This window comes from Electrophorus electricus, chromosome 10 (assembly GCF_041902795.1).
Source record: "Electrophorus electricus isolate QZ-2024a chromosome 10, ASM4190279v1, whole genome shotgun sequence".
In the NCBI taxonomy this organism is placed as follows: Eukaryota; Metazoa; Chordata; class Actinopteri; order Gymnotiformes; family Gymnotidae; genus Electrophorus; species Electrophorus electricus.
In genome coordinates, this window is record NC_137506.1 from 22,750,118 (window position 1) to 22,768,838 (window position 18,721).

An 18,721-nucleotide genomic window follows, 5' to 3' on the forward strand; every position below is an offset into this window, starting at 1 on the left:
GAACGGTGTATTTCAGCGTCCTCTAGTGGGTATGTTGTAAAATGACACATAGCACTTCAAATTCATATGGAATTACTATAATGACAACAGCATAATAATAATAATAATAATAATAATAATAATAATAATAATAATAATAATAATAATAATAATAATAATAATACACTGACATTTAATGGAGTTTAGATGAGGTAAAATTAAACAGATTTCTATAAAGTTTTTCACACCCGTAGTTTTTGTGGTATACGTTAAAACAGTTGGGGTTTCACTTTTGTTTTTGTAAAACATAATAAAAAAACATAACCATCTTCTAGAATCAGAAAGACTGAGAAACTAATGTAAAGTGTTCCATAATTAGAACAGTTTTTACATAGTGATCGAAATTTAACATACTTAATAACTCAATGAAAGGATAAAAACAAAATACATAAATACCTAAAACAGGGTCCTGTTCTAAATAAGCCATTCTCTTTTTTTTTGAAACATTTGATCGTTAAACAAATGTATGGCTTATTTGACGTACTTTTATTTTGACTCGTGTAAATAATCTCGAGCCGGATGTGACGAGGATTCGCTTGTTGCATACACGTCCACTCACTATTTCTGCGTTACTATCATATCTCTTGAGGCCAGTAGTCGCATTAACGTCTGGCTAATAGGGGCGTTAAGTGAAATGGCCATTGAGCTGCGCTCTGGTTTCAAATATGGGACCGTTTTATCCATTGCCGTGGTTCTGTTTGCCTACTGGTTCCGACTGCCTCGTTCAGTACTGGATGAAAGGCTGGACGCCGTGCTGTCCTCTCTGCTTCGTGCTGAACGTAAAGTGGGCATAAACGATGTCGCCCGACCAAGAGTGGCCGTAGGTAAGACTAGCCTCAGCCTTCCTTGATGAGTCACGTCTAATGGAGAGGTGTCGTACATTTCAGACCACAGATAAGCAAGTCTCAGTTCTTAGCTACGTTAGGGTTGGTTATACATCCAAGTTATTTCAGCTACACATCTGAAATGATCTTTTACCATTTTTTCCCTATATCTTGGTTTAAATTCTCACCTGGTGTAGCCTACCTGTTTAAATTATTGATGACATTATACTTTTACATGCTGTCAGCAGTTTTGACCTGCAAATTCAGTGATGCTGATGATTTAGTTCATAACTTTTTAAGTTCTGTATCTTTAATTGCAACTAGTGTAAAGAACTTTAGTTATTCAGGCTTAGACCTAATTAAAAAGTAAGTTACAGTCCATGTGTGTCAGAAGTGATGTGGAATTTATTTAGCTGTCAAACAACTGACCCTTTAGTGGTCTGTTAATAGGCAGGCCTATTTATTGTGATGTTATGGTATATAGTGTTGGCATGTCATCTATATAAAAAGTCATATTTACCTACATGTTCTCATAAATCATAAAAGATTGGATTTCACGTTTTGAAATTAAATTTTTCTTTTTATCGATATAAAAAATACTTGCTCCACTGGATAGTGGAGCTTAAAGAGTATGCCCATATGTAAGATTACTAACTTTAATCACGTAGGATCTGATAAATTATGCTAAGTGGACAAACAGTGAAGACAGTATCAAAGTTCAATAGAATTAGGTCTTGACCATGTTTGCATTAGCCTAATACTGATGCTATTCTATTTGTAAACATTGGAGCAGGCAGCAAAAACAGTTTGAGTGTCTGATATCTTCCGAGCTCTTCTGCATATCCACATATGTTGCACTCTACCACATATCAGGCTTTGGTGGCTGTGTGGACATCATCGTGGATGGCGTGACCCTGCTGAACGCGGTCGGTCTGCAGCCAGCTGGGCGACCCCTGCACCATGACTACGTTGAGAATGCAGAGCAGCTGGCCCAGAGCTTCGCCTACTTTTTTGCTCCGGGAGCAGCTTCAGAGTAAGTGTGTGGAGAGAACAAACGGAATCTTACTGTGACTGTATGTAATAGGATACCTTCAGCTTCAGAAAGCAGGTGAGTTGGGTTTTTTGGCTCACCCACACTGGAATTCAATGATATATTTCTATATTTTTTGAATGTCAGTCAGAGAAGCAAGTTTCAGGCCATCGTCTGCAGTTGTGTGAATACACATTTGCTTATGCCACAGGGCTTGGATTTCAGGAGCTCGGATTTCAGGTCCAGCCAATAGTCTCATACAAAAGGCATGACCATCAAGATTTGAAATATGCACAGTGTAGTAAAATGAACTCTTGCTGAAGTCTGTGCACAGACCTAGGTGACTAATTTAAATTATTTAGGTGTTTACCATAGTAAGCAAGGCTAGAATAATTGATTTTAACTTTTGATACTGTATGTGAATGGTTCTTAATCGCACTAATACTGATGGATCCAGTTATCGCATGAAGTCAATCAGACAATGATTCCAAACCGCCTTTTTCCAAATACCAACCATTCCTGCCTGTTGTTAAACTTAGTAATTAATATGGAAATTAGCAAGATCATCATAGAGTTGGTTCTAAATATATGTAAATGAGTAATCAGTGGGTGTGTCCACATTTGCTTAAGGCCTGTTATGTCCAAGGGGGGGCGCTATCACACTATCACACTGAAGGATGGTCCTTTGCATGTAGAGCGTATTTGCAGCATATGTGTGTAGATTACAGCATGTGGAACACAATATTTCTTTTCTTTGTCCGTTTGACTTGCAGGAGGTTCGTGCTGAACGACACACTCTTCAGTCAGCTGGTGGAGGCCTCTCGAGAGTTGCCGGGTAACCGCTGGTCGATAGGGGGCAACGCACCTGTGATGGCCAGCAGGATGGCTGGTGAAGGCTGCAGTGTGCTGCTTGGGGGAAGCTTCAGCACAGACTTTAATGACGTCCTCTCGCAGCACATTACGGGTTAGATATTGCCTCCACTGCTGCCTTCCCTATAATAAGGAAATAGAATCAAATGTATGGATTATTTTATTCACATCAAAGCTCAACTAGTCTGTATGTGGTTGATGAAACTTTTTGTGTCGCTAATAGGAATGTCTGAGGAATGACTTCTGGTATTTCTGGTATGGCACCTGTAACGTTCTTGTCCTTCATTGTCTATGTGCTTCCGTTCTCATTCTAGTGGCAGGTAACACAGTGGAAGAGCCAGACATCCACCTGATACTGGAGTACCCAGCTGGGGCCACTTGGGGGCAGTACACCTCCCGAAGGGCTAACAGGTTTGCTTGTAGCCTTTAATTTACCTAGCCAACTGATGTTGACCTGATCCACTATATCACTTTGGAATCCACATTCTCTTTTTGGAGGTGGAGTGTGTTTACCAAGTCCAGCTGCTTCCATAGAAGTGACGAATAAGTTTAGTGGTGGAAGCATTAATTGAAGATTTAGAGCCACTGGGTACATTTTGGAATTCTGGGGTGGTTGGAACCTATCAGATTCCACTCTGCTTGGTTACATGGTAAAAATCTATCACATCCAGATGTGTGGGTGGAACTTCAGAATGCTGTACTGAGTTAGTTTTCTTAAGTTTCCTACTGCAGAAGCAGAAGTTATATTCAAGTGTACTTCGTAATCAGCAAGTTTCAAGCAGGCAGAGTTGTTCCTTGTGTAAGCTACGAGTCTATGTTGTGTCATCAGATATATAGTGTCATTCACCTCGGTGTAGTTCATTTTGGCATGGAATGTCATCAGTGATTCTAACTGCCTAATTCTTTCTGTTAACAAGAAGCATTTGTTAACCATTTGTCTGCAAAATACCATAAATGTAAACATTTCTGTAAAGAGCTATCCTCTTACCACTTGCACTGTTATGCAAAATTGTCTGAATATCTAATATTGTACCCCAAAAGCCCTCAGTAGACTTGCACACTGCACATGGATTTGCCCAGTGATATGGACATAGGGCCCAAAATATCCATGTGTTTAGCTTCTCTGTGTGTAATAACTTGGTAATGCTTTGCAGTTGCACTGTTTACCTGAACTCTTTCTTTCTGCCCCATAGGTACATAATCCACAGTGACGACCACAACCCCTACTTGGACTCGATGGAGGAGTTTGAGAAGAGACTGCAGACTTTTAAGCCAGACTTGCTTGTGGTGGGAGGTCTTCAGATGATGGACAACTTCCCCTTTAAACAAGGTCATCTCAGGGCGAGCAACACATTACACTCGTCCTACGTGCTTAGTGAATAAAATGGAATCAGTAGAAGGGATAATGAAGATCAAGCATTGATTTAAGCATTAACCAAGGCAAATTAAACCATGTCATGTCTAATCAAGTATTCATTTAGTGCTGCCAATTAGAATGCAATCATTAATCATGATTAAGGTTTGTTAAAAATTAATGAACGATTAAGAAATGTCACACGTCTCTACAAAGGTACTGTGGTTTAAGCAATTCGTTTTTTGGACGATCTTTATATAGCCATCGTGCTCATGGGGGGAAAAAATGCTGGAAACAAATTTGGTTATGTTCATTTTACAGAGATTACCAGTAAATCTGAAATGGCCTGCTCTGGTAATTTGACACAGAGTCATGAAATCAAGACACTCTAACATTATGGAGGCTACTTCAAGTAGAAACACTAGATTAATTGTGGGCTTCATTCAGTGAAATAGGCAAAGCGATGTGTCTACCTGATGACTGTTAAGAGCTTGCGAGGTTTTGGTATTGTATGAAGTGAGTGGGCCAGGCCCTATGTGAAACTCTAGAGGTTTGGCACAGGATAGTTGGTATTTTATTCCTGTGTATAATTACAATTGACATCTATGTGCTTGGACTCTCATTGGGTTTTTTGTCTGCTTAAAGTTTGAAAACATTTTCTGTGTTTAACATTGACTAGATGAGTGAGCAGTGTGAATGTCAGCTTGTGAAAGATTGTCGCCATGGGGTTAATAAGCCAATGTTTCCAGCCACTATGGGGAAAGCACTGATAGTTCATTACATTTGGTAGATTTAGTTGAGTTTGTGCTCCATTATCAGTATGCTCTGGAGTGAAAACAGGATTAGATGTGATGGACTGTTCAGCCATGCACTGACCACACTGAAGACACTGATGACCACACTGAAGACAATACACTACAATATAAATTCCTTAAATAATACTAATAAAATTTGTTTACACAGCACTTTTTATTTTAGTTGCCAAGTGATGACAGTAAATTAATATCTCACTAGTAGAAAGTAATAATAAAATGAAATTATTAACCCAATCAAGTGTAAACCATCTTAACCAGTTCAAAAAGAATAAATATTTAAGTAGATTGATTTAGTGTGTTTGATACCTGTTTGTACCCCCCACCCCCGTGTGTGTGCCGTAGGCCAGCGCGAGGCTTTGCTGAGTCACCTGGCAAGGATGCTGTCCTCCGCCGCCCCTCAGACCAGTGTCCATTTTGAAATGGCCAGCTTTGTGGACGAGGACCTGCTGTGGGATCTGCTGCGCTTCGTGTTCCCCCATGCAGACTCGCTGGGCATGAACGAGCAGGAGCTGCCTAATCTTCTCAGCCTGTTCCGCGGCACCAACGTGACTGTGCTGTCCGACCCCAACCCACGCGTGGCGACCGTCCTGGACCAGATGCGTGAGCTGTACCGCCTGGTGAACCGACGGCAGCAGGCGGCCGGTGCGGGTCGTCCCCTCTCCAGACTCCACGTGCACACGCTGGCCTTCCAGGCCATAATTGTCACGCGCGGCTCCCAGTGGAAGAACACTATGTCGGCCACAGCCAAGGCCTCGCTCACGGCCAACCGGCATGTGTGTGGCTCAGCGGACATCGACCCCAGCAAGGCCCGCCTCCTCATGGACGAGTCATTCTCGGTGAGCAGGAGGGAGGGGAGCCAGAGGATTCCCCTTCAGGAGACCCGGCCCGTGTCCTGCTGGCTGGAAGACGACTACGAGATCTGTGTGGCGCCGGTGCTCGTGTGTACGGAAGTGTATCAGACCGCTGGAGGAGGAGACAACATCTCTGCCGCTGGCCTTGTTCTGCAGATCTGAGCTGTCTTGCCAACGCAGAGTCCAAACTGCATCCGTATCAGTGACCCTATCACACGAAGGCTTTTGTTTTTATGCTTCAAAATTGGGTTCAGAAATTAAAAATCAAGTACGTCTTTTTGTCATATAAGGACATATAAAACTTTCAAATGTTGCATGTAGTTTTTGCACATCTAGGGCCAGTCAGTTGTAGCCACTCACTAAGATACTTGAATCTGTTCAATGCTGGTTTGAAACCCAAATATAGATGAGCTCATTCCACCTCATATTGTCATGAAAATGTTCTCCCCTATATTCTTTTCTGTTTTTCTTCTTTCTCTTATGCTAACTCTGTTGGAACATAGATATTTGTTGTTTTGGTCCATTCCATTTTTCTTGGGGTTTCATGTATTACATCTCCTTTTCTATTACTTTAACTATTTTTTTATGATGACATGATGGGGATTTGCATGTTTTTATTTCTCATCATTTTATAATTTTATTTCTAATTAATTATGCATTAAAGATAATGCATTTTAGCACAGCATCTGTAGCATTATCTTTTCTCTGTTTGGACTTTCTCATTTCCTGCAGTTTTTCCTGGGCTTTTTAAAATTTGAAATATGACCAAAAAAAAGCCACCCAACTGTCATTTTAGTTCATGCACATGTGTGGGCTTGTGGGCTTGAGTGCTTGTGAAGGAGATCTTGTAATGAGGTTTTCCTGTCAAACAAAGGGCATCACTGGTGTATAACAAGCATGTCTGGTTCTTGAGCTCTCATGCACATGCATCTCACACTCTGTGCTTGGCAGCTGCAGTACTAACCCACTAATCCATTATCGACCTACCTCCTGTGCCTTTGGTAGAATACATTGGGTGCTTGATCTCGACCATATCTATTGATGGCTACATTTAATTAAAGTATTTACTTGAGGTAGGGTTCTGTGGGACCTGGGATGGAGGTGTTTCTTGCTGCTACCCTCCTTTTGCAGGTCGCAGCTGAGCGATGGTGGAGAAAGTTGAGGGTGTGCGCCCTTGGCTGAGCCATGGGAGCGAGGGCCTGCAGAAAGCTGCACCTCTGGGACTAGCTGAGCCTGGCTGCTTGGGGTCCATGTCGCTTGAGTGAGAAAGCAACTGAGCTGCCAGGGTGGGGAAGAGCAGTCGCGCCAGCAGCACTGGCAGTACAGCCCGATGCAACGAGGAGTTGAGACAGAAACAGTGATTGACCGTTGGGTCAGAAGAAGGCATATTTAATATTAAACATGAGAGCAATGGCAGTATTGACTTTTCTTGTGATCTATATGCATATTTCTATATACATAATTTCTATACAGAATTATGTGAGTTTGAGAGAATGCACATATAATGATTGAAAGGTTTTTGAATGAATAGTAGCATAGCACTGAGCCATAAGTTGATGGAATTAATATGTCTGTTATGTTATAGTGTGTCATGCTGAAAGTGAATTTTAATTAACTGCCTTTTTAAACCTGGTTCGACTGGTTTGTATCTCTGAAACAAGTTTTGTGAATGAAAAACTCTTGTTTGGAAAAGTTTTGCTTGTGCATGACTTTTCATAATATATATGTAATAAAAACATACATTCCGTTTCTGAGATACTACTGTTTGTGTCTGAAGTGTAGAAATACTGCGCATACAAATGCAAGTTCTTTTTTGGCTACCAGTACAGTGATTGGGTGGAAACATGTTTAACATGCTGATTTTCTCTCTGGGGACATTGATTGATAGGCCTGGTTGGTAAGGTCAGCATGCATAATTCAGATGGGTTTGGTTAAATTAATCTTTGAGCTATAGCTTTAGTAAAAACTAAAGATCTGAGTTCATTGCTTGCTTCAGAAATGAATCCAGGTCATATGTCAAAACCTGATCTAGAATATTTCAGTAAACATTCCTGAACTGAGAAAAGTGTGTGCAGTATCAGATAAACTTGGATCCCTCCATGTGTATTAAAAGTCTGAAATATATTTCAAGGAGTGACGATGTTCACTTCTCATTGATGATGGGGTCCAGAATGTAGTGCTTTTGATACTATTTAATGCACAAATGCAGCAACTGGTAGTTTCTTGTGAAATGTCAGGATAATGTAAAATTAGCTTTCTGCATTTGTTGAATCAGTAGTCAACGCCAATAGTATTATTTCCCGTTTACAAGAACATTGTGTAGTATACTAAAATACGACACAAAAGACCCCCCCCCTAGACCTTTATTCTGAAACTGAATCTTAACAGAGCCGCTTCACGTCACATTTGCTTCCTGATTAGAAAATAGTGCGTCCAATCAGCGACAATCTTATTGCGAACTGAAAGGAGCGTAGAAATATTCTGCTAAAGTTAGCCAATGCTGTAGTTAGGCAACCAGTTTTCGCTATTTACACTCTCTCACTGTAATATAAAATGAGCTCTATCGGGACCGGGGTAAGTGAAACCGTTAGCTTTTTACTGGTTCATTCTTAAAAACGAAGCTTACTGTTTGATGAATGTTTTTGGTCCGTCATTCTGCTAGCTCTCTTGCTATCACAATGCCGAATAGCATTCAAGGGGCTTGGATCTAAGTTACTAGTCAAATAAGGGCAGGAGACTGCTTAAAATAGTTCGTGCAAGACCAATAAAATCTTACAGGTAGTACACAGTGCGAGTTTTATTTACTATGTAATTGGTAGACTTTTCATCCTGTTTTGGTTTGTTCCTCTGCTGAGTCACTGCTTGCTAACATTGAATGGCTGGCTAATGTTAGCAAACGCTAGCGCGCTGCACTCAGTTCAAATGACATAACGCAACGTTAGCTAGCGCCCAGCTAACAAAAGTGAAACTGCTGTTTCCAGAACGTAGCAATATAGCGTTTTCACTGTAAATTCAAATTCTTAATGTCTGTGTCTACTATCTTAATGCTGTGATTTAAAAAAAGTAAATACAATAAAGAAAGACGGTCTCCGAATGTGTATTTATGTAAGTGACTGCATGATCTATTAGGCATGTACTTAATCAAAAGCTCTTCTCTCCCCCTCCCTCCTCCAATTCAGTATGATTTATCTGCTTCCACTTTTTCGCCGGATGGCAGGGTATTTCAAGTTGAATACGCCATGAAAGCAGTAGAAAACAGCAGGTAGATGTCGCATTTTATTCGCCAATTGTGTGCAGCAGCTTTTCCCGTTACATTACGCTACTGCGTTTGGATCTAAAAATGCCCACGAATAATCTGATTTGACACATGTTTCTCCCAGATTTGCAGTATGATGACTAGTGCTACAACGTAAATTATTTGCTTGTTTATGTAGCACAGCGATTGGAATCCGCTGCAAAGACGGAGTGGTGTTTGGAGTAGAAAAATTAGTCCTGTCCAAACTGTATGAGGAAGGTTCCAACAAGCGCATCTTCAACATTGATCGGCATGTTGGAATGGTGCGTATCGATGATCTTTAGATGAATGATTAGTGATTAGTGATTATTGTTCAGGGGGGAAAAACATGAAAAAATGATGCATCTTGAGAGGTATTGCAACTCAAAGACTGCAATACCTACCTGAAGTATTTTGCCTCTTGTGATGCAATGTTCAGTGGTCATAAGAGGACAGATGCATGTATGGTCCTTTCACCGTTTGAGTGGTATAGTTTCTTTTTAATGTGAATGTTGAATAAAATGCCTTTTTCTGTGTACTTCAGGCTGTGGCAGGGCTATTGGCTGATGCCAGATCTCTCTCAGAGGTGGCCAGGGAGGAGGCCTCCAACTTCCGCTCCAATTATGGGCATGACATCCCTCTTAAGGTATGATGGGATGCTCTGGCTCCACATTGTTTTTCCACATTGTCATCGTAAGTAAAAGATAGGACATACAATGTTTCTAAGTAGAGTTTACTCAGAGTAAAATACTCATGTTCTATTCACTTTAGATTTATATTTACCTTATTTTAAAGCATCCAGAATATTGGGATAATTCCTTTGATTGTAGTGCTGATTTACTGCTTATCATGTTAGTTAGCAAAATGGATAGTTATTGACTAAAGAATATATGCATTCACTTGTAGTATTAAACATACCTTCCATGTACCTCCATGCTCACTCACTGACCACTTTTAGAAATGCCCATCTTAGATGCATTTTTAAGTGTGCATTTACAGAAACATCTGTTATCATGCATCAGTCACCCTCTACCCTATTACTCACTGGTCATTTTCTGACCACAGGACCATTCTCAACACACTGACATGTTAATGGTGCTGATGTGAGTGTTGATCTGGTACAAGTTTATCAATTGCTACTGTGTTTCTGGGGATTTAACCGCTGGCTTCTGAGTGGTCTAACACTCTAAAATCCAGCCAATAGTAGCCCTGTGATAAGGCGATGGATAACACATACTGACGGCTTGAAAAAAGAAATGACATCACTTACACTTCACTTACACTAAATGAACAAATTACTCAGTTAAATGACTCTCCATTATTTCTTGAATATTAAGAAAAAAAAAGTAATCCTTCCACTTATTTATTGGAAAGCTATATTTACTAGACTGTTGGTCATGAAATGCTTTTAAATCCACTCCTGTGTTTGCTCTTTTTCCAAACAGCATTTGGCAGACAGAGTTGCAATGTATGTTCACGCTTACACATTATACAGTGCTGTACGCCCTTTTGGCTGCAGGTAGGTCTGGAGACGTCTCTAATAGAAAGAAACTTTCAAACCTCTTTGGGAAAATGAACTGATTATTTTTAAACGATACAAAGCAGATTCATAAGTTTTAAGGAGAAAAAAACTTTAAGTACTTTTTAAGCTGGTAAAGTATTTGTGTCTGTGAAAGTCTGTAATGTGTCAGTAATGCTAATTTCTCTGCTTCCAGTTTCATCCTTGGATCTTATGATGACGATGATGGCCCTCAGCTCTACATGGTAGATCCATCAGGGATTTCATATGTAAGATCTCTCTTAATGTAAAATTTCATATGTATGACTTCCCTAGCACAGAACTGGTAGTATACTCTGATGGTGACTTTAGATTTGCAGTTCAGTTGCCTTGATTCAAGCCAAAGGAGAAAATGATGAACTGTTGTGTTTTAGTACTTGTTCTCTTATCGTTCACACTGACATATTTACCATTGTGCTTGCTGGGTTTGTGTACAGCTGATGGCAATTTTGCCAGGTGGAAACTCATGAAGAGATGATAAAATGTATAAAGTGTCAAAACAGCAGCAGAAATGACATCACATTCTAAGTTTGGTTTGTTGGCATCTTTGGTCCATACTTTGTTCACACTTCAAATGAACCACATCAGTTCATTTGGAAGGAGATCAAGATGGACCTGCACAAAGGGGTCTTGATTTGCTTATTTGGTGCACACCAGAGTTCAAAAGGCAGTGTTCTCACTTGCTCTAACGAACTGTAAAAACAAAGCAACCACCCCAGGGTTCATTTTAATTGAACACACCCTAAAATGCAGTTTCAAGTTGGATTAATTATCATTGCTTTTTAAATTTAAAGTTATTCAGGTTTGTGTTGTGCAAGTCTGTATGCACTTTGTTTATAAATATTATGGTAACTTCATGTTTGCTTTTTGTTTTTAAGGGTTACTGGGGCTGTGCCATTGGAAAAGCAAAGCAGGCTGCAAAAACAGAAATTGAGAAACTTCAGGTGAGATGGCATTTATTTATTTATTTGTACACTAAACTTCTTTTACACACTGTAGGGTTTCCCCCCTCTAGAGTGATTTTTAATTTTGTGTGTAATTGTGTTGACATTTTAGATGCAACATTTGACAGTTGCTGCATTTCTGATTCTTGTCGACAGAGTTGGATGAAGGTTATATGAAAGATCTTCAGTAGAGGGGTTAATGGTTTTTCCTCACTTAATCAACATTTGTAAATATTTAACACCCTCTTTATTTCAACAGATGAAAGAAATGACATGCAGAGAGCTGGTAAAGGAGGTTGCAAAAATGTAAGTGTGACCTGAAGACTTTATAGAAGTACTACAGTGGAAGCTTACCTGGTTATTACACATGGGTGTATTATTACACAGTCTTTGGGAATAAGCATCTAGTTACAACTGCATCGTGGTGCTTTAGGATGCAGCCTTGTTTAGGCATGTGGTGTAAAAGATCCATGCACTGCAGATCTTTCCACATTTAACTTCTCAGGGTCTTAAAGGTTTGGTGGATGAGATGCAACATGTCTGCAACAGCACGGGACACACTAAACTGTACAGTGTGGGAGTTCTCCAGAGAACTGAGAAATGCTGAATTTTATTCCATATACAATAGTTTCAGCCATCAGGGATTGCCAAGATATCATTTAAAAAACAGGCTATGGGAAGAATCTTAAAACATTATTAGTGATGGGGCGTTCGCTACAGACATGCTGATTGGACAAAGTGTAATGAAGCTTGTAATAAACATGTGACTAATGATGTCTGAAGCTTCATAGTTTACCAGAACTCTGGATGGGGGTGGGACTCTCATAGGTTTGGCACTGTCCTATAACTTGCAAGCTATAAGAGGGTGTAAAATCCCAGCCATCTTTTTTACTACAAAATTGGAAATGTATAAAATATGGAAGCAAAAAGGGGGAAGAAATGTTCAAAAGGGTCTGACCATATCAACCTGTTGCCTCCGAGTATAGTTTGCAGCAATTGTGAGAAAATACAAAAAGGGGAAACTATATTAAATTATTGCAGAACTTTAATAATTAAAACGTCTCGTCACATTTTTTATGAAATATTTAAACAATCGAGCGTTGTATAGTTTGCAGTGCTGCACTGCCTGTGGCTGCTATAATTTCTGAAAACCACCTGGTGTCACCATTGTGGCATCAGCTTTCAATGCTCCAGTATTTGGAATCTTTTAACAGCACAAATCAAGAAGAAGCCCCAAGCGCTTCATGAGGCTTCGGCTGCCCATCACTACATTTTATTTTGAAATTGATGTGGTTTGATTCTGAAAGCAAGAGAATGTATTTTTTGAGCACGAGGAAGGCGGTTGCTGGCTTGCACAGCTGGCATGTGGTTTTAGGCAGAGCAGTACACTTCTCAATTAAAACGTGGTTTTGAAGCTGTAAACCTCATGCAAATAGACCCTCCTTATTCAGAGCTCAGAGATGTGAGGACTGACAACAAGCAGGAAATCTGGATGTACATGTATTGATTTTGGACCGAAATATTAAGCAGCAGAAAACGTGAGATTCACAGCTCAGGCGGCTTCTCTTCGAGACACTGTGCGGATGTGCAAGTTTAACTCGTCCTGTCCTGTGCTGTTAAATATGTGTGTGATTGTCTTTAGAAGGGGGTTGGAACTTTGAGACAAGCACAAAGTCTAAAAATAATAATAAGCTTGCTTGCTCTCATAATTATACTTTTTTCCAAAAGTGGTTTACAGCAGCAGTACAATAAAAAAAAAGTGTGGGGGAAACCCTGATTTTCCATACATAACCAGATTAAAGCATCAGCACATGTTCTTCTCCCCTTACAGCATCTACATTGTACATGATGAGGTGAAAGACAAAACCTTCGAGTTGGAGCTTAGCTGGGTTGGAGAAGGTAACAGATGGATCGTAAAGAAAATAATGTAAACAAATGTAAACAGATCTGATAGACATTAATGCACTTTTTATCTCTTTAGTCACAAAAGGGAGACATGAGCTTGTCCCTAAGGACATCAAAGAAGAGGCTGAGAAATATGCTAAAGTAAGCTAAGCTCTCTCTCTCTCTCTGATCTGTCTCACGTCAACAGCTTTGGCTCATACAATCTTATGGCCTTTACAGGAATCGTTGGAAGAGGAGGATGACTCGGATGAGGACAACATGTAGACCGCATTCTCACCCGTTTTTCCATGTACCCAGATAGCTCAAACTTCATATCTCGTAAAGTTGTTTTTAATGTTTTCTGGTCACTGAACCAATCAAGGTCCTTGTTTGTTTTTTTTGAGTGTAAAAACAAAATAATAAAAATAAAAAGAATTAATTTGCCTTCCATTTGTTAATTGTGATCATTCACACATTGTTTCACAAACTTACTCATGGGTGTAACTAAGATGCATCTTTTTATTGAGTATTTGACTAAAGACTGAAGTCTAGTAGAGCTAAACTATATTTATGCCCAATTCTTTACATTTATATTGCAGACAAACAGATGTGGTAAGCAGTACACTGCAAGGGCTTGAACCTTGTACTGAGGGTTAGTAGTGCCAGCCACCAGTGTAATCAACTGCAGGACAACTATTTGTCTGTCTATATGTAAAACTCAAAGCACATCACATTACACTTGATACTTGCATATTTCATCCATGCCACGCATCTTAAAATAAGTGACTTAAATGGCCTGTGAACAGTAAATTATGTCTCATCACATCATGCTTGCTGTCAAAAGATCAGGACTGGCTGACTCTCTGCTACTGTAGGTTTTGTAGTACATTTGTAAAATGCCTCGTGCACACTTCAAGATCAAAAATACTGGCTCTAATTGGCCAAGATGTCACAGACTTTGATGTAACGCTGGCTCAGGCAACCATGGGCAGAAAAACACCAGTGAAGAGTCATTATAAATGCAGTGGATGGTTCCAGCATGCATAAGTGTGCATGACCCACCCCTGCTGTTTCAACTGACCTGATCAGTCCTGTCTTGCACATAGTCCCAAGAGGCTGCCTTTAAATTACCCACACCCACACAAATATTTCACCAACCAGTGCAGCGAACTATAGAGCAACTGTCAAAGAGTGCGTTTGCATGCACTTAATCCGATTGTCAGTAACACGACTAACGCATTTACATGCACTTGGGAATTCTGATAATGGGGAAAACTTTAGGTTTACATAAATCAGGTAATAATCAGTTTTCTACTATGCAACCAGCCAATAATCTCAGAACGATGTGACGTAACTTCAAACTTCCTTTTGTGGCTTTTTGGAAACATGGACCCACTTTACTGGCAAATATGGTTACGAATGTTTATTAATAGTGCACAATTCAAATTCTTAATTACCCTGAGCATGTACTGTGCTCCAGAGTCTCCCCATAACTGTCTGATACCCATTTTGCAGGTTCTGTGTTTAATTCTGCTAGCTGTTCAAGAGTGTGGGTACACAAATTACTAAAACCCAGCTATCTTTATTTGATTTCTAGGCCATAATACAATCTAAGAAATCAGACTATGCTGTTTACATGACCACTGGAATAATCAGATAACTAGAGAAATACAATTATGATTGCATTATTAAGTGCATGTAAATTTATTTAGTGTCAAATCACCAGACTATTACATTTGTGCCCCACATTTATAATAATTTACTACTCTAAATAATTGCAAAATAAGCCCTTGCAAATACAGAGTGAGTGTGATAGCCTCATTTCTATGGTAGTAGTACACCAAAAGAATCCCAAAAGAAGCAATCACCAGGAGAGCATTGCTGTCTTTGAAGGAATGTTGAAATTGTCACTTCCTTTTGAAATCAGGATAATTAGAGAACACCTGTAAACTCATTTGTCATGTTAAATGTGAAGCTGATGTAGTTATGTACTGTCACTTGACTTGACACTTTTCATGGATTCACTTTACAACCACGGTAGCCAAATAACTGAAATGCTTCATAGCAGATACTGTGTTCACCAGACAACACAGTGATTTCTTGTTCTTTTTTGTACACAGTCTAATGTTTTAAAAGCATATATACACACACACACATTAGACACTTATACTGAATGTATAGGATATGATGTTACAAATGTAACATGTAATGAACATAAATGCACATGCATAAACCAAAAACTAATGTGGGTCCAATAGCCACAGAGAAAGTAAAGCACTACAGTGTTAAAGGCATTTTGTAGTGGTAGAGGTGTGTGCGCGCTCTGGAAGAGAAATGACTTGCAAACACTTTGCACACCAAGTCTCATATTTGGCAAATATGGACATATTTACTTATGTACATATGCAACTAGACCAGAGTTTAAAAATGGTTTCCATTAATTTTTCCATTGTGTATAGTAAAACCTGCCAGAAGCTTTAGTACTAAGAAATACATTTAATTTTTGCAGCTTCTGACCAAGTTTAAACAAAGTGAAAATAGGGGCAATTGCTTAATTCTTCAAAAAAACAAAACAAAACATTATATCTTCAAAATCAGGAAACTTAATCGTACGTGTCTTTAGATGATGTTCTACTGGGGCCTCTCAAGCTTTGCTGTGAATACATGTTCCAATACACCCATCTGTGTGTTTTATGTTTAACTATAGAGTGCTGAGATCACCCCACTGGACTGAGCAGTGGGAAGTTAGAAGAGGAGCCACATTCTCATTAGTAAAGCTTATACCTTACAAATTATGGCCAACAACAACTTTGTTTTGGACTAAAAGAAATCTATCCTTTAACCATTTAGAATGATATGCATCATATTTACCCATCAATGCCGTCCAGTTATATCATATCATAACATATGAGCCCTAGCTGAGTGGTCCAGCATGTTAAAGCATTAGGAGCGCAGTGCACTGCTCAAGTGCTGAGAGTCCAGGAGGCTGCAGCAGCCAGCATTCTGCCAGACACGGCAATGTTTGGAAAGGGGATCATCTACCTGGACAAAGAGCTGAGCTCATTTAAACACTGTGCTTATGTCACATACATTTGCAAAACGCAACAAAGGATATTTTTGGAGTTAACTGATTTGCAAAAATGAATAATTACTTTGTGATTTGTAAGTCAGACAGAACACAAGCTAATCTAAATATTTGAAGTTTTGAAATCTGTTTGAGGTTACAATTCTCAATAAAAGTACTGTACAGCTCAGTATAGGTATGCATTGGTGTATCAGTCAGCAATCACTATCGGATAAATGTTTAGAAACAGGGCATAATTGGCACTGACCCTTTCAGGTAACTCAGTAAGGAAAGAGTGTCCATGATGGATCAGACAAAGGATATTAAGTGTCTATAATGTACTTTATGTTGGAGGAGGAGGAATGTGAGAATTTTATATATAAAGAAATACTGGTTTAAATGAATGCAAGTAAAATATAACTTTATACAAATGTGGACAGGTGATAGAACCCAGGCAAAACACCTTGATAAACATCTCAATTTACCAAAACTTTTAAGCTGGTTTCTTTTTGCTTTGTAAATTCATAAAAAGTTCAAGCATATAAATGATTGTATGAAACCAATAAGGAGACAAAACAACAAAGGAGCTTTAAAAAACCCTCAAGATCTGAGGAACATTTAAGGCAATTCTGTACCGTTTCAGCCCAAACATATAACAAGTCCTTCACTATTCTTTAAGGCTAACTCTTGAGGTTGTTATAGCCAGTTTTTAAATTCTTATGTTTTTATATCTACTTGAATTATATTATCCTAGAATTGTAGCTCTTCCCTTTTGCATAATGATTTATTATAAATAATTTGACTTGGCAAAACAATTTAGCAGATTTTATAAAATAAATGAATACAATTATTGATCATAATTTTAACCAAAACAAGCAACAAAATCCAAAACAACCACAAGTTTTAATCATTACATATAAAAGTTCACATATTGTAAAGTTAGTTCACCTATAAACAAACAACTGAGCTATAAAAGTGTTTTGTGGTACAGTGCTGTTTGAATGTAATTAGCTGTCAAATTAGTTATTAAGGTGAGCATTATGCACTGCTCCAGTTCCTTGTCTGGGTTATTAAAGTCCTGATGTGGAAACTACACAGATTAGCCAAAAGCATTTTTTTTCTGAGAACTGCGTAAAATGCGACAGGTGTATATAGTACAGAATGTGCCACTGCTGTGGCTTTTAAATAAACATAGTGACATTCAAACCCTTAATTCGTACGTGACTACCTCTGATGGCATGTATGAACTCTGTTTTAACTTAAATACAAGAGGCCTGGTTTAAAGAAATAATATCAGCCTTCACTGATAAGGAAAGCTCTGAAGTAAGTACCACGTTATCAAACAAACAAACAACCCCCCAAACAAACAAACAAAAACAAACAAACAAACAAACAAACGAACCAAAACAAACTGAAATACTGCCATATACGCCCTCATGTTCTGTGGTCATGGAAAAATGTTTGGTGTGTCGCTTATTGTTTTGACTTTCATTAAGCTTACTGTAGGTAAGAAAATGATACAGAAAAACTAACTTGAAAAACAGCTCATTAAAAAAATTAAGTCCCATCACAAGGCGTTTTAACGTAGCTTATCCTACCTCTAATTTAACATTAAAAAAACATTCGAACAACACGGTCCGTTTGTGTCTGAAAGTAAGCGGGTAACTGTAAAACTGAATAAACACGTTAATGCGAATAAGATAAGTCGAGTACAGACACCACGTTTTATCCGCACGGTGTTATCTTCCGTGTACGTCAAACACCCGTGTCTGACGTCCCACGGAATTGAAATCAAGACGCCATTACTCTCATAGCCTTCAACTGACCTTTTCAGCGGTGTCGCATTTAAAATTGAGTCTGACAACTTAAACGAATTGTGATGAAGTGTATTAGTGGATAGTCAAGCTGGACCTTTAAAAAGACTAGTCAAATAAATCCACCTACTCCAGCTAACCTGTGGTCAATCGGGACTCACCTCGAAATCGCTGAGCACAGGATCAGTACGCGAAAATAATTGCGTTGGGAACAAAATGGCGAATGAGCCCTTTGTTTAGACATGCGCACTAAGGCAAACGCTTTTATTTTTCCCTCTGAAATGAAGTTCGTTCCCTTTCAATAAAGCAGTCGAACCAATGAATAAAGTAGGCGGGCTGTTTCAAAGTAAATTTGACCAATGAATATGGCGAACACGCTTCAATAGGAAACGTTTGACCA

General features: G+C 39.1%; 2 protein-coding genes across 2 annotated transcripts; both read left to right on the forward strand.

Annotated features, from left to right (window-relative positions):
- The first annotated feature begins 570 nt into the window (after positions 1-570).
- adpgk2 (ADP-dependent glucokinase 2) lies at positions 571-7,537 on the forward strand. Its single transcript, XM_027011991.3, has 6 exons — positions 571-863; positions 1,737-1,896; positions 2,667-2,857; positions 3,078-3,174; positions 3,957-4,093; positions 5,275-7,537. The coding sequence occupies exons 1-6, from the start codon at positions 674-676 to the stop codon at positions 5,943-5,945; spliced, it is 1,446 nt and encodes a 481-aa protein (XP_026867792.1). The 5' UTR covers positions 571-673; the 3' UTR covers positions 5,946-7,537.
- A 683-nt stretch (positions 7,538-8,220) lies between these two features.
- Positions 8,221-13,887, forward strand: psma3 (proteasome 20S subunit alpha 3). The gene is made up of 11 exons (XM_027011900.3): positions 8,221-8,357; positions 8,963-9,045; positions 9,218-9,341; positions 9,602-9,703; positions 10,503-10,576; positions 10,773-10,845; positions 11,494-11,559; positions 11,819-11,865; positions 13,391-13,458; positions 13,541-13,605; positions 13,684-13,887. Exons 1-11 carry the CDS (start codon positions 8,337-8,339, stop codon positions 13,726-13,728), a joined length of 768 nt encoding a protein of 255 aa, XP_026867701.1. The 5' UTR covers positions 8,221-8,336; the 3' UTR covers positions 13,729-13,887.
- The last annotated feature ends 4,834 nt before the right edge of the window (positions 13,888-18,721 follow it).